General features: G+C 32.2%; 2 protein-coding genes across 2 annotated transcripts; one reads left to right on the forward strand and one right to left on the reverse strand.

Moving 5' to 3' along the window:
- The first annotated feature begins 4,751 nt into the window (after positions 1-4,751).
- LOC104709172 (transcription factor MYB20) lies at positions 4,752-6,880 on the forward strand. The gene is made up of 3 exons (XM_087463352.1): positions 4,752-5,063; positions 5,499-5,628; positions 5,955-6,880. Exons 1-3 carry the CDS (start codon positions 4,931-4,933, stop codon positions 6,691-6,693), a joined length of 1,002 nt encoding a protein of 333 aa, XP_087319478.1. The 5' UTR covers positions 4,752-4,930; the 3' UTR covers positions 6,694-6,880.
- Positions 6,881-11,005: 4,125 nt separating this feature from the next.
- On the reverse strand, positions 11,006-14,555 carry LOC104705952 (uncharacterized). The gene is made up of 12 exons (XM_010422057.3): positions 14,422-14,555; positions 13,953-14,299; positions 13,802-13,868; positions 13,484-13,728; positions 13,330-13,363; positions 12,458-13,236; positions 12,324-12,372; positions 12,114-12,242; positions 11,915-12,022; positions 11,748-11,839; positions 11,503-11,656; positions 11,006-11,421 (listed from the first exon to the last, which is right to left on the reverse strand). Exons 2-12 carry the CDS (start codon positions 14,114-14,116, stop codon positions 11,143-11,145), a joined length of 2,100 nt encoding a protein of 699 aa, XP_010420359.1. The 5' UTR covers positions 14,117-14,299; positions 14,422-14,555; the 3' UTR covers positions 11,006-11,142.
- Positions 14,556-14,992: the final 437 nt, after the last annotated feature.

Consider the following 14,992-nt stretch of genomic DNA (forward strand, 5'->3'; position numbering starts at 1 on the left):
TTGACACATCATTTTTTTTGAACAAGTCTCGAAGACAATTTGTTTGTTGTCTAATCAAAGCAACTATATAAAAATATTCCTAGACATTACGACGTGTTTTCGTCGTTGTTTCTTTGAATTTTGTTTCGTTTCTCAATTTCATAATGCATACTACGCAATCTTTGACTTTGAAGTGTTAACAAAGTTTCTTATACATAATAACTAAGGTTTTTGGGCTTAACAAATTTCTCATGGTATTATTATTATTTCTATCAATTTGCAGGACAGGTAGCACAAAAAAGAAAGATGAACACACAAATTCAAGATAACAACAAATATTATAAAACACTAGATCAACTAAACAGAAAGCGTTTTTATCATCGAACGATAGTACGTCTTACAAGAAAGTGGAAAGCAAAATTTTTTTAAAATAAACAATGAGCTCATTGGAATAATTTTTCTCATTATATAGGGATTAAGGAAAACATACGGAAAATTATTAATTCTAAAAAATGTAAATATTCACTTCTATATAAACTTAGATCGTCTCATATTATTCATCTAATAAAATAATTTATTCAAAAATATTGCTTTCAACTTTGTTCTATTTGTCAAAAAATTTCAATGGGAAGACAAATTTTCTTTATTTTTTAAAACCAAAATATACTCCTACTTTCTATTTTTTTCAGTTTGAAATAGGTAAGATTAATATGTTGACCCAAAAAAAAATGGAAGTTTAATATATGCATCTTCTTTTTCTAATATTGTATTTTAAAATTAATTGTAGTAGTTTTAGATTGTTTTATTTAATTTGTATTTTCATCTTTGAATTATTTGAGATTCATATATTACCGTGCTTATAATTTTATATTATTTTATTAATTATGTCAAATTAATTTTCTTCTAATTTCTCAACCTTGATTGGTTGGTCACAGACCGTTTTTTGTGTGCAAACATAACTGTTACCATTCGTTCAATCTCAAACGGAGACAAAGAGGAGAAGGTCATCAACCTAATGGTTAGATAAAATAGGCTAATCAAACACAAACCTACAACAAACATAGATAGATTGGAAAAACATAAATCATTGTTGATAGATCCATAGGAGCTTGAAGACAGAGGCTACATCATGGTGTCTCAAAGAAACTTTCATGAATACATTGGAAAATTTAACATTAGTTACTATCAAAAGAAACTATGACGTTGGAAAAGGATCTTTAGTTTCATTGGTCGCTGGAGCAAGCCAATTTGAGATAACTAAAAGACGTGAACATGTTCTCTCCACACAGGAGGAGGGCAGAGCCGAGGTTCTCTCTATGATGGAGGAGGTTGGACGCAAGGTTATCTCTCTAAGGGAGGCAGGTGGGGGAGGTTGGACGCAAGGTTATTTCCCCAAGGAAGGAATGTGGAGCGAAGGTTCTCTCCATGGTGGAGGAGGTTGGACGCAAGGTTCTCTCTATAATGGAGGAGAGCAGAACTGAGGTTCTCTATGGTTAGTCATACACTATTGTGATGTAATTTATTTTTTTATTCAAAATGGTTTTTGAGCCAACAATTTTAGTGATTAAAGAAACTATGCAAAAGTGAAAGTAAAGAGACATATAATAGTTGACTTAATTTGTTCATATAGACATTTTTTAGGTGGTGATAAATAATAGATTTGTAACATACAATAGACCTAGGTGTAAAAAATACACTTTTAATAGTAACATACATAAAAGATTTGTATATAAATATAAATCAGTGTATTATAACAAAATAATTTTTATAAATAAAGTATAATACATTCTAATATAATTTTATTAAACTTAATTTTATTTACAAAATTTTAAACTATTTTATGTTCGATCAGTCGTTTATTTTTATCAGGTGGCATGAATCATTTCACAACTAGTCATGAACACAGCATTTTTTCTCTTGTTCTAGCTCATATCCATGTGGGTTCACATGCACTTGTATATAATATGTAAGTGGATGAATTTATTTTATTTTATTTTATTCTATTTTATTTTATATCAACAAATGCCTTTGCCCAAGAAAATGCCACATATCTTCTTAACTACCCTGTCAAATCCATATAAAAATCATAAATATTCTATAAGCCTTTACAACTTGTGGTTCATTTTCCTAAAAATCATAGATTTTTTTACTTTTGCCAGCTCATAATTTATTCCTTGTAATATTGTTTAGTGCAAAGTTTGTTTGAACATGCTTGCCGAATATGATCATAATCTTTTTTTTTGTTTATCGTATGTGATAATAATTAAAACACCATAACTAACATATTTTAAAATTATGCATGAGCTGGAAAATGAATTAATTGAGAGGTGCCATCAAATGTTCGCTCACAAAAAAAAAAGAAAAAAAAAGAAAAAAAAAAAAAAAAGATAAACACGATGATAATCTATATAAGAAAATTTTAGTTCTAATAGAACAACAAATCTTAGTTTGATTGCATCAACATATAAAATAAGATGCATATATGTTGATAAAAACAGTTTATACATACTCGTGATGTTTGAAAAAAAAAATTTCTCGTGAGATTTATAAATTATAGTTTCTGAGAGTTCGTTTGAGACCGACAGGGTTAATTAGAACATGGCCACCTCATCAAAGGCCAGTCTTGGACGCGGTTTCTCTCCCAACGCCAATAATTATGCCAACAATACAAAGTGAAAGAGAAAATGTTGACAGCCACAAAAAGAGTGTGTAGACTGTAGAACTAGAAACAATACAACTCGGCAAAAGTGATTGGTATTTTTTAAAATGTCTAATAAATACACGAATTAAAATCCATTACATCTTTCCGGACCGGAAACCAAAATAGAATTCAATTGCAACCAATGTTTAAAGTTAAACTCAAAATCTGGCCCAATCCTTTCACAGTCCAACTCCTTAAAGTCTATGTTGTTACGTAGTATATCAGTTGAAATTTTTCTTGCCGAGTTACAAATGTTCTTGTGAGTTTTGTTGTTGTGAGATTTATTTATCACTTTCCTTATCGATTTTGTGTTACCTTTTTTTTTAACACAAAAGAGTAATTTTATTAAACCCAAGAAAAAATCTCAGGTCTGCAACAGCCAAACCGATTACAGGATATAACAGAGAGATTACATAGTACAACAGAACTTAAACATACTACTATGAGTTAACTACTAGAACCAGGAATTAATTTAAGCTTCATAAAAAAATTACAGGAGCTAAGATGATTTTAACTTCGAAGCGATTTTGTGTTACCTTGAGCTCAATTTAAAAAAATAACAAAGCAACTTAATTTCTTGGAGCTGGATGTAGGGTAAAACATTCAGGCCCGTCCAACTATTTCAAAATTATATATGGCCATTTTGTAAATGTTGGCCCTTTTGTTAAACTGGGCCATTTTACTGATTATAGACCCAAGTTGGTGCAATGGTTCGAACTTCAACCATTTGCTAAGTTTTTCTCTCGACCCTTGAGGACAATCTGTTAGATTGGATTTTTTAAGACATACAAATATAAAAAAATATATGTTTTTCTCGCATATAAATCCAAATTAATAGGAATATTTGGCCCCCACCGAATATATATACGATATGTCAATCTCCATTTATTAAATAAAACTATTATGTAGGATCACCTAATCAGTTTCTTTATATTGATTTAAGAAATTCACCGTAGCAAAATAATTATACAATTAGTGGTTTTGATATTTATAAAAATAAGATTTGGAAACACGGTTTATACATCCAGTATAAATTTTACAAACCTTTTAGTTTGATAATCTTGGGCTTATATTATGCTACTCCATTTGACATTCTTTTACAATTTTACTAAAACCGTGATCATAGAAACTTTACCAATCGAAACTATGACGAAGATGGGGTTTATTGAAAAACGTAACACTATGATGGCGTCATGGGTACCGTAAGTTTGTGTTGGCACCACCAACAACAACAACACGCAAACAAACAAACAAATAAGCAAAGTAGCAAACAATGCACAACCCACCACTTTAGTGCTAACAAAAAACCCCCCAATCGCATTATACTTAATTATAAAAGTAAACTACAGTTTGCTTCTTCTGATTTGAGGGAGAAAAAAAAAACTAAACCCTTAATTTTGAATTATGAGATTTGAGACATATAATAAGCAAATGAGACATATGACTAACAAGGTGTTCTTGTCTAAACATAAAGAACTTCGCGCGTGATAACAGTCGCTTCACACGTGTCTTTGGACCAACAAGTATCCGCTTATAATTCCCTTATGACACAAAAAAAACATGGCATACGATTATTATTCCGAGTGGTAGTGATGTGCCAGCATGTGGTTTGAATAGTAACAAAATTTTACAGATATACTATATCTGTAACACTGTTAAACCTGTATATATCTGGAAGTATATGTTTTTGTAACTATTAAAACTATTTTGACTATGCAGGACGATCTCCATTAATTAAAATTTTTAATGTAGCAAGAAAATTATTAATTTTAAAATAATGTATATAGGGCATATACTATACGATGTTACTTTTTTTCACTGAGCTATAGGGCATAAATTGGATTAATTAATAAATTAAGCATTCAATCATAGTTTCATCACCTTAACCATTTGCCATTTTTCAGCTTATAATGGTTTATAATTTGTATGTTATGTGGTTACAAATCCGATAGCCACTAGCCAGTGAACAGACACGTACATGATAACTTAAAGAGTAATTAAAGACCATATGGAAAATATGGAAAAATAAAAACATTACAAGGTTGAACAAATTTTAATTAAAAGAATATACGAGAAGAAATGTAGGTCCACGAACCACGAAAATGGTTTTCACATCCCTCACTCTCTCTATATATAGGTTGTTGTGTAGCTTCTTTATTTTGGGAGATACAACATTTATAAGTATATTAGGTACATATTTGAGCATATCTCTATATAAAGTAGATATATATTTCGAGAGAGAGGAGAGAGATGGGCAGGCAACCATGTTGTGACAAAGTAGGGCTAAAGAAAGGGCCATGGACTATTGAGGAAGACAAGAAGCTCATCAACTTCATCCTCACCAATGGCCATTGCTGTTGGAGGGCTCTTCCCAAGCTTTCTGGTTTATTTTCTCTCTCTCTCTCTCTCTCTCTCTCTCTCACTCTCTCTCTCTCTCTCTCTCTCTCTATACATCAACACAACACCGTTTAATTAGGACGATAGCTCATGTTTAAAAAATTCACTTTTTCTAGTTTATTAGTAATATTTCGTACTTATAAACGAAAATTAAAAAAAAAAATTTCAACGCAGGAAAATCATATCAACTCTTACCTTACTTTTTGCAATGCAATTATGTCTCTGTTTGGTATTCCAAAACTCAAAACATATTATTAGATTGTTAATCATAGTGTTTGGCTGAAAGAATCAGTGTTTGATTTCGTGGTCCTCACACGCTATTATTTTTATTTGGTTTCTAATCTGTTTTAATTTTGTAGTTTAACTTTTAGTTAAATTGATGCCTAAATTAATTATATGTTGGTTGATTGATTAAATGCAGGACTATTGAGGTGTGGTAAAAGCTGCAGATTAAGATGGATAAATTATTTAAGACCTGATTTAAAAAGAGGTCTTTTATCAGAATATGAAGAACAAATGGTCATTGATCTTCATGCCCAACTTGGCAATAGGTTCATTCTCTTTCTCTCGTAAACAAACTACATACATAAATAATTAATAGTTTACTTAACCTTAACTTTGACATTCTAACTAACTCAGAAAAAAAAAGATTTATAATTTTAAAGTTTATGATTATTAATTTGGATTACAATATTCTCAAGTTATCGAAGATACACGAAAGTCACTAAACTCAAACTTTATCTCGTCTTTCGCACGAAAGAGATTGGCTGAGTAATAAGTAGTAGTATTTTTTAAACCTAGTTTAATTTAGTCGGTCTGATGAAAATGACTGAACAGTCATTTTTTTTTCTAATTGTTATTTTAAATTTGTTTGCAGATGGTCAAAAATTGCCTCTCATTTACCTGGAAGAACTGACAATGAAATAAAGAACCATTGGAACACACACATAAAGAAAAAACTAAAGAAGTTGGGTATTGACCCTCTGACCCATAAGCCTCTCTCTGAACAAGAAGCTTCACAACAAGCTCAAGGGAGGAAGAAAAGCTTAGTGCCTCATGATGACAAGAGCCCAAAACAAGATCAAGAAGATAAGCAAACCAAAAAAGACAAACAAGATCAACATCATACAGAGCAAGATTTGGAGAAGAACATCATGACATCAGCTTCTAGTGATGGGTTTTGCATTGATGAAGTCCCATTGCTCAGTCCCCATGAGATCTTGATCGACATCTCTTCTTCTCAACATCATCATACTAATGATGATAATGTCAATATAAACACTAGTAAATTTACGTCGCCTTCTTCCTCTTCCTCTTCTACCTCGTCGTGTGTATCATCAGTAGTACCGGGTGATGAGTTCTCCAAGTTTTTGGATGAAATGGAGATTAATCTTGACCTCAAGTGGCTCTCCTCCGATGATTCTTCAGGGGGGGAAATTAGCAAAGACGGCAAGTTCAATAACACTGTTGATACGATGGACTTGTGGGATATCAATGACTTGAACAGTTTGGATATATTTCTGAATGACGACGACCATGATGGTGCTTTTGTTGGAAATGGTAATGGATGTTCAAGAATGGTTTTAGATGATTCATGGACATTTGATCTCCTCTAGCTTTTAGTGTTTCTTTATTAGTTTTTTTTTTTGTTTGTTCTTTTTTTTTTTTTTGAAAATTTGTTTGATCTCCTCTTTTTTTTTTGTTTGTTCTTGAAGTCGGGGGATTTGGGTTTGGCCTTGGGTGTTGCAATTTAGTGGATTATTAGGTGTAAAATACATGTAATAAAGATTGCAATTCTGAACATTCGTTCTTTGTTTTTTTCTTCACTTTTGAAATATTAATTTTTTGGGAAAACATATACAAAGCACCATTAATAAAAGTTTGGCGTCATATATAGTATACAGTTGATAATTAACTATTCCCCTGATATTCAAGTTCATAATCTTTACTGACTAACCAAAATGATTCTAAAAATCCAGCATACACATTAAGTAATCAATTCATCAAAATAGTCAGATATACTTCCAGTTTTATAGAGGTTGTAAATGTCTCTCCATTATATATGTAATGAATATTCTTAAACCTTAACCTTTCACGATATATCAAGAAAGACTTTTTTTTTTGCCGACTAGTTATATATATTTTATCCAATGTTTAAGAAAGTGCTAGGTAAGCGCCTAGAATATCTAATTGAAATTGAGACAGTTTAGACGTTTACACAATAAACTATTATATATTTGATATTATATACAAAATTATATAAAATATGTATAAAAAATAAAAATATTATATCAAAAACCAAAAAATAGATCAAAATATTATTTAATTCATTTTAAATAACATTTATAATTATGTTTATTGAAATAAACCTTAAAATTTTAAATTTGTGCAATTAGAATTTAAAAAATACTTTAAAATGATAATACTGTAATTTTAAGTAGTCAAAACGATCGTTTAGGTGATGCTATAGCGTCTAGCGCCTAGACAAGGTGGAGATGGACGCCTAAAATGCTTTTTCGAGCACTAACTTTACCTAATGGAGTTCCACTTATAAAAAAATATTGAAATTTGCTTTAAAGTACGTTAATAATTAAATCCTTTTTTCATAAAAAACGTAAAATATTCGGTTTGAAGTGAAAAATACAAAATGATGATACAATAATGGCGTCATGGTGATGAAATCCATTGCTAGATATGATAAGACTACAACAAAACAGCGTCACAATCATGAATGGAAATATCTTAGTATTTATTAATAAACTCGACCTACCAAATATTCTCAATCTCACGGCAAAAACTTCAAAGCACTTGTGGTGGACCATCGACCTCTACACTCACTTCATATCCATATACTTTTTGTTTCCAACAAACTTAAATGAACTTTTATAGTCTTAGTGGTTTAGCATTAGTATTGCTGATGTATCAGTAACACGGTTTAATTTTGGTTGATTAAATGTAAGAGATAAAAGAGAGACAAAATACAAACATTATGGATTATATCACGACACATGTCTATAATCATTTTCTTACATTTCATAGGTTCCCTGTTTTCATTTTTCTTCTAACAATCTGTAATCAGTGCCGGCTCAAGATTTTTAGGGGGCATGGACAATTTTTTTTTGAATGAAAGACCCATTTTTTTGAATGAAAGACTAATTTTTTTTTAAACTTCTCTTATATGTTAAAAAAATATGGATTTCATTTTAATAATATATAAACATTTGATAAGATTAGAAAAATTTATTTTCATTCTACGTTGGAGTCAGCTGAGATAATTATAAAAGATAAAGTTTTTTTGGTTATTGACTCGTAAAAATAAATCGTTAATACATATTTTAATGAATTATTTTTCTGTTACAAATTTTGTTTTTGCCTCTTTTATCTTACATTATTTTTTCGTGCCCATTTATCTTGCATTATTTCTTTTTTGTATCCCTTTAACTTGCATTATATTTTTTTTGTGCCTTTTAATCTGATATTATTTGTCTCCTTAATTTATGAACCTGGAGCGGTCGCACCTCTTGTCCCCCTATCTAAGCCGGCACTGTCTGTAATCACAGTATCACATATATGTAATCTGAATCATATCCCTCACATAGTCGATATGGTATAGTTTTCATTACTAATCATATATTTTGCCCGATTTATCAAATATGTTCTCATAAATTACGAAAAATACGCCGATCCACGCATGCATCAGTCGGCACTAACACTTATGCATACTTACATATTACATACAGTGCTGATATGACACATGTGTATCTTTTTTTTCTTTAACACATGTGTCTCAATGCTGTCATATGCAGGTTGCTACACGAAATCATCACATTATATCAAAATTAGGATTTTCTCCGAACAATAATAAAAATACAAATCGTTGATCGTATAGAAATGTTATATCATTTGAAAGATGAAAAAAAAACATCGAACACATTTCCAAAAAGACAACTGGAAAAATGCAACTTATATAATTAGCAATCATAAATATATATATATATGATAATAGATACACATACACGTGATCATATATAATTACCTGTCATAGTTTTGGCTATGTTTGACTACAATAAATTTTCACAAAACAACAATTAATATTCCCAGAATAGATTTAACATAAATTAGTAATAATTCTTGATAAAATGTTCTCAATATGATGATTGACCATGACGCAACAGATGACAAATTTCTTTCTTCATATATACAATATTTTCTTGAAGCACATCTAAATTTTGAATATAAATTCTATTCTAAAGTAAAGTTATTTTCAGTGTTTTGTCTTTCTCGCCGTAAATTTTAATAAATTTAAAATGTGTTGTTTTTTAGCGTTTGTTTGTTCTTAACCATTATTTTCAGTTTTTCACTTTTTAAATGTTAATTTAATTTGTAAGTGGACTCATACTTGAATCCAAAAATATACAGGTACGTGGCTGTAAACTGTATCTTACTTTTATTAGTAAAGAAAAAGTATATAGTTACATATGTGTAGTAGTATATTTATATACATAGGTCCCCGTAAATTGGAGGCTGTGGTGTCTTAATATGGCTGTGGCTATAAAGTTTTAAGACAATGGACCACAAGTGAATGAGATTGATAGGCAAGTGGTAACAACCTTCACCAAACCATTTCTTTATAAAGAAAGTTCGAAATTCTGTACCTTTGATTATCACAATCTAATCCTAACGTCACTTCTTTTCTTCCAAACATATGATGGAGGTACAATTAAATATTTTGGTCACAAGTTACAACTGTTGCACATTATCCTAGTTAAACAAAATAATGCGTATTAATAACTATGGTTTTAATTATATTTTTGGAAAGAAAATGTAAAAGATAGGTGCTGTTTTTTTAGTTTTTTGTTGAATCAAAAACCATGAATGCTCTTTGTACCATAAAGTGTATAATAAGAAAAATAAGAATTATAAAAAAATACAAAGAAAGTGAAGAAAAGAGTGCATGTATGTGAACCTTTCTCATAACAAATATGATCATTGCTTAGGCATGACTTGTCACAAAGAAGAGCAAAGGGGTTGATAGTGGAACTGTGAATGATGGACTAAAGAGAAGAGAAAGGAAGAAGATAAAGGAATTAATTAATTTCGTAGAATTTTATATAATACATTGTAGGTTGGTGGATAATATATTTTTTTTTAAAATGAAATGTAGAAAAGGAAAAATTGGTAACGACAACAATGATTAGAATATATTTGAAGTTGGTGAATGAGTATAGTTTCGTTCTCCTACTCATTGTTGTGACACATTTTGCTAAAAATTCACACCTTTAAAAAACAAAAGTACAATCCCTTTTGCAAAGTTACCCAACGATATCCTATAATATTCAGTCTTATATCGTGCAAATTGATACAAAATTTTGTAGCGATTAAGTTGTTTATGGTGTGTATTATTATAATTAGGAGTTAATACATAATGTCACTGATAATTTTTATTAATTAGAAAAAGGTGTTGTATCAATCTTTTACTTAGTTGAAAAGATAATCCTGATATGTCATATTCATGTATATTATGTGCAAAACGTAAATGGAATCAAGTCTTAACTTGTGATCAAAGTAATTAGTCCATTTTTTGGCTACACAAAAAGCTCTCTCTCTTGATTTTAACAAAAAAAGAAAAAAAAAAGCTCTCTTGATGTAAAAACTAAAACGTGTTCTTTGTCTCGTGCGTCAAAGTAATTTGCCAGCACTGCGCGCATCTTTGTACGTTACAGTTCACCAGATTGTTTTGCCTAAATCAATAGGCCCACGACTTTTACTTGACATAGTGACAATTGCAGCAAAATATGACCGACCTTATGTCAGTGGTGATAACCTAAAAGCAAAGCATGCAATATACACTGGTTTTTACCATTTTTTATTATAAAATATGTAACTATTAAGAATTGTGATGTTGGAATTTTAAGCACACTTATCAAATAAACGTAACATTTCGTTTTTTTTTATGATGATAATAAATCGAAAGTATAACAAACGTTTTTGAATTTATAATAAGTAAATGAACAATTAAAGGTTTCATATCAACAGTCGAATAACTCTATAACAGATACACAGCTTCAATAAGGCTCAAGCTTAACACCTTCCATGTCAAATCCGGCATCATAGACATCATCATCATCATGGTGAGCAATGAGAGTTGAGACGATGGTTCCACCGTTATATCCATCGACAAGAAGCTTGGAAATCTTAGATCTCCATTCCGATGTCTGTTTTTGAGTTTTCCTGTCGTGGAAGACTCTATCGTGGTAGTTTAGCATCGTCCCTAGTCCCGTGTTTGGAACCCAACCGTACTTCATCAGCACTTCCGCTTCGCTTTCTGTCATATCTTCCCCTACCTTATTAACCCCAAAGAGAGTTCAGAACAATACATTGAAGACATATCATATCGTTTTTATCGCTTTGAGAAAAGAACTTACCAGTAAGGGCTTGTTTTCAATTAGTTGATATCTCCCACAGCTTGCAAGTTTCATGGCCAATACTAAACGTTTGATCTGCCATCTGATTGATGCAGTGTTGCTGAGCTCGAAGAAGTATGTTGCGTAGCCATACTCAGGCCGTTCCATTACAATACTGTATAGAGTCAAAAGATCCATGACATTCTCAATTTAGCCGCAACGGCAAAGGGGGGAGAAAGAGAGAGAGAGAGAGAGAGTTAATTTACCGGTTATGTCTCTCGAAAACGAATATGAAAGACTGGAGATCACGGCACCATCCCCACTCAACAGGCCATTTGCGGAACCGCAAATACCGCGCCTTGAAAACATGAGGAACCAAGTTAGGAAATATAAATAAAAATCCGAAGAGACGACGGAGATGAGGTTTTTTTACTTGTTCGATGAGGGAGAATAGACAGGTCAAGCAATAGCTAGTTCTTGAAGCTTTTGAGAAACTTAGATTAATAAGTTTCGTGGTGCCCGTCTGGCGTTTGAAGAAAAGCTGATAAATTTCAAGAAGATTCAATCTTTTTGAAACAAACTAAAACATGTGGAAGAAGGCTGAAACTTTGCAATAAAGGGATTATTTTTACCTGCGAGATCACATCTTCGAGCTCCGAGAAGCTCTCCTCAAGAAGTGAATCATCTGAGGAATCACTGCCACCTTCGTTCTCCCCATAAAGCCTAAGTTCATCTACTGATACCCCTTGTTGGATCAATACCTGCAGATACCAGATTTAAAATACACAGAGCTTTAAGAAATCTAATTTGCAGAAGTTCCGTTAGAAGAAAAACCATGATACCTGCAAAAGACCAGGAGCATCTTCCTCCAGAGCTGTCTCAATTGAGTCCCTGTAATGGTTATTACATATTATAAGATCACAAATGAAACAAAGATAATCAAAAGATAGACAAAGGATACAGCAGAGAGACTCACGTGGCGGTTTTCTTCCGCTTCCATGGACGTAATATCTTCAAAGGTTTAACGTAATCATCAGATGTACAGAAGCTAAACCCTGAAGACGGAGGATTAAGCTCTTCATGATGACCTGAACCATGAAAAGATCGAAGCTTTAATCGATCAATCAATTTCATGTGGTCTATCTCATCTTCATCCAATTTACTAGCGGTCTCTGCTTCGTTTTTCACAAACTTCGAAGGATTCGGAGCAGATGTACAACGATTCAAGCGAGAGCTCAATTTAACAGAATCCAGCTCATTGTCATCATAAGCTTCACCATGGGTTTCCACCTCTCTTTTGACCTGTATCTGTTCTGAGGTGACAGGGTTTCTCTCGTCATTGTTCTCCATGACGCAATCATCCAAAGGATCAGTCTTTACTTGAGTAAACTGCATTTCACACACATTCAAAGGCAGCGGATTCCTTTTGATTCTTTTCACACTTATTCTTGGATTTCCATTACTACTTAACTGAGAGTGTTCATCATCTCTACTGGTACTGGATAACTCATGTAGACTGGCTTCAGGTGACAAATCAAAAGAACTTTCGTGAGCAATCGGAATATCATTCTCTTGGATTCCACTAAGCTGACTTCCAGATTCTGAACCTATACTAAAATTTCTACAGAGGACAGAATCAATTTTTTCTAGAAAGCCGCTAAATTGGACACCAGAAGACGAAGCTATCTCATTATCGCATGAAATCTCGGCTTTTATTTTGTAAAGATCGGATTCATAGCAATCTTTAGTATTATCCTGCATTTTTAATGCAAATATACTAGTTAGACCTAATAGATCCTAAACACACAAAAAAACTTCAAAAACCGGGGAACTTGTCACTTTGTTTACCTCTAAGTTAGATTCTGGCAACCTTATAGCAGCCCTGCAACAACAAGTATGGTAGATAAAAGCAGTTAGCCCCTAAATGATTGCGAGCTAGTGCAAAAATGCGAAAAAAAACCATTCAGCGTGCTTGTCACATTATCAATGATTATAAAAGCACCTTTCAAGAAGCATTTGACGCCGCTCTTTCAGTGTGAGATGTTCAAGAGCATCACTCCTTGGGGTGTCCTTGATATGTTCCAGTCGTTTGTCATTCTCTTCCACATTACTACAACATACTATAATGTTGCTCTGTGGTCTTACGTTTTCAGAAACATTCAGACCTTGACTACAACCAATGCTTGTAGATTCCAAAATTCCTGTGTTTACAGGTTCTGTAGCATCATCACGATTTGACACAACACCCTGGAAACTACATAATCAGTTGCCTAAACTTAAATAAGTGGAATCAAAAGTAACCTAACATCTACAATGTTACCAGCTCATTATAGCAATCTTCTTCTTCTTCTTCTTCCCTTTTCACGATACTATCAACAACATTCGATCTACAAAACAGAAGCAGCCATATGCTGAGAGACTCTTTTACTCACGCAGGAACAAAGACTTAAAACTACAGACAGTGTACTCACGCAGGCAAAGAAGCAGCGATAGGTTGAGAGACTCTTCTTTCATCCGATAGCATCAAACTCCGCCGGGACGTCAAGGGGAGGTGGTCTAAGTCTAACTCAGGGAAACCAAAATGGGACTCCGAAGGAGAGATATTATTAGTAGGTTCATGGCTCATCTTATACATTCGGGGTCAGAGTTGATACAGAGGAAGAAAAAAAATACATGGGGATTGAAGAATAATTTTAAAAAAATAATCGAGATTTCTCCAAATTTGCTAATTTGGAATAGAATTACAAAAAGCAAAAATTGAAGTTAAGAAAGATAGAGAACGTAACGAGGAGAGATCTCAAATCCTATGTGTAAGCCCCTGAACACAAACAATGAAGAAGCTTTTGAAGCTTTTGTCACTTGTATGAACAACAATTATAGAAAAAATTGGTTTTTTTGAAAACCCAAATTGAACATAACCAGAGAAACGGAAACCTTTACCTCTGCAAAATTCGATGAAACACTGAAACAGAGACGCTCTCACTGATCGACAAGTTGAGAAAGAAATCTTTTTTTTTTTTTTTTTTCTCTCATCATTGAAACAGAGGTAATAAAAGAACGAAGAAGGAGCGAAAAGAAAGGAAAGTTTATTTGGGCTAATGGGCTTATAAAAAATTAAAACCTTTAAGGCCCATAAAAAGCGATGTAATAAACCCTAAGCTATAAATATATATAACGACTTCGTCTTTGATTACGCCGCAAGATTATCTTCAAGAATATCCAAAAAGTTGCGATTTTTTTACTGTTAAGATCCGAGGTTTTTTGCAAGGAAATCTTAGGTTAAGAAAATAGCATATAAAGGGAACAGATTTGTGTTAAAGAGTCTTTAAGCTTATCATATTCTTGTATAGCTTAGTAGAATCGTATGTTCTGATATGCTAAATCAAAAACATCTTCATTGATGGTTTTGAATCTCTGGACATGTGGAATTTTATTTCTCGTGGTTTCTAGCATTTTCTCGAGATTCAACAAATTTGCTAGTGTGTTCTAAGTTTTCTGTTTTCGATTTAAA

The sequence above is a fragment of the Camelina sativa genome, chromosome 8 (assembly GCF_030686135.1).
Source record: "Camelina sativa cultivar CO46 ecotype springtype chromosome 8, ASM3068613v1".
NCBI classification, from domain to species: Eukaryota; Viridiplantae; Streptophyta; class Magnoliopsida; order Brassicales; family Brassicaceae; genus Camelina; species Camelina sativa.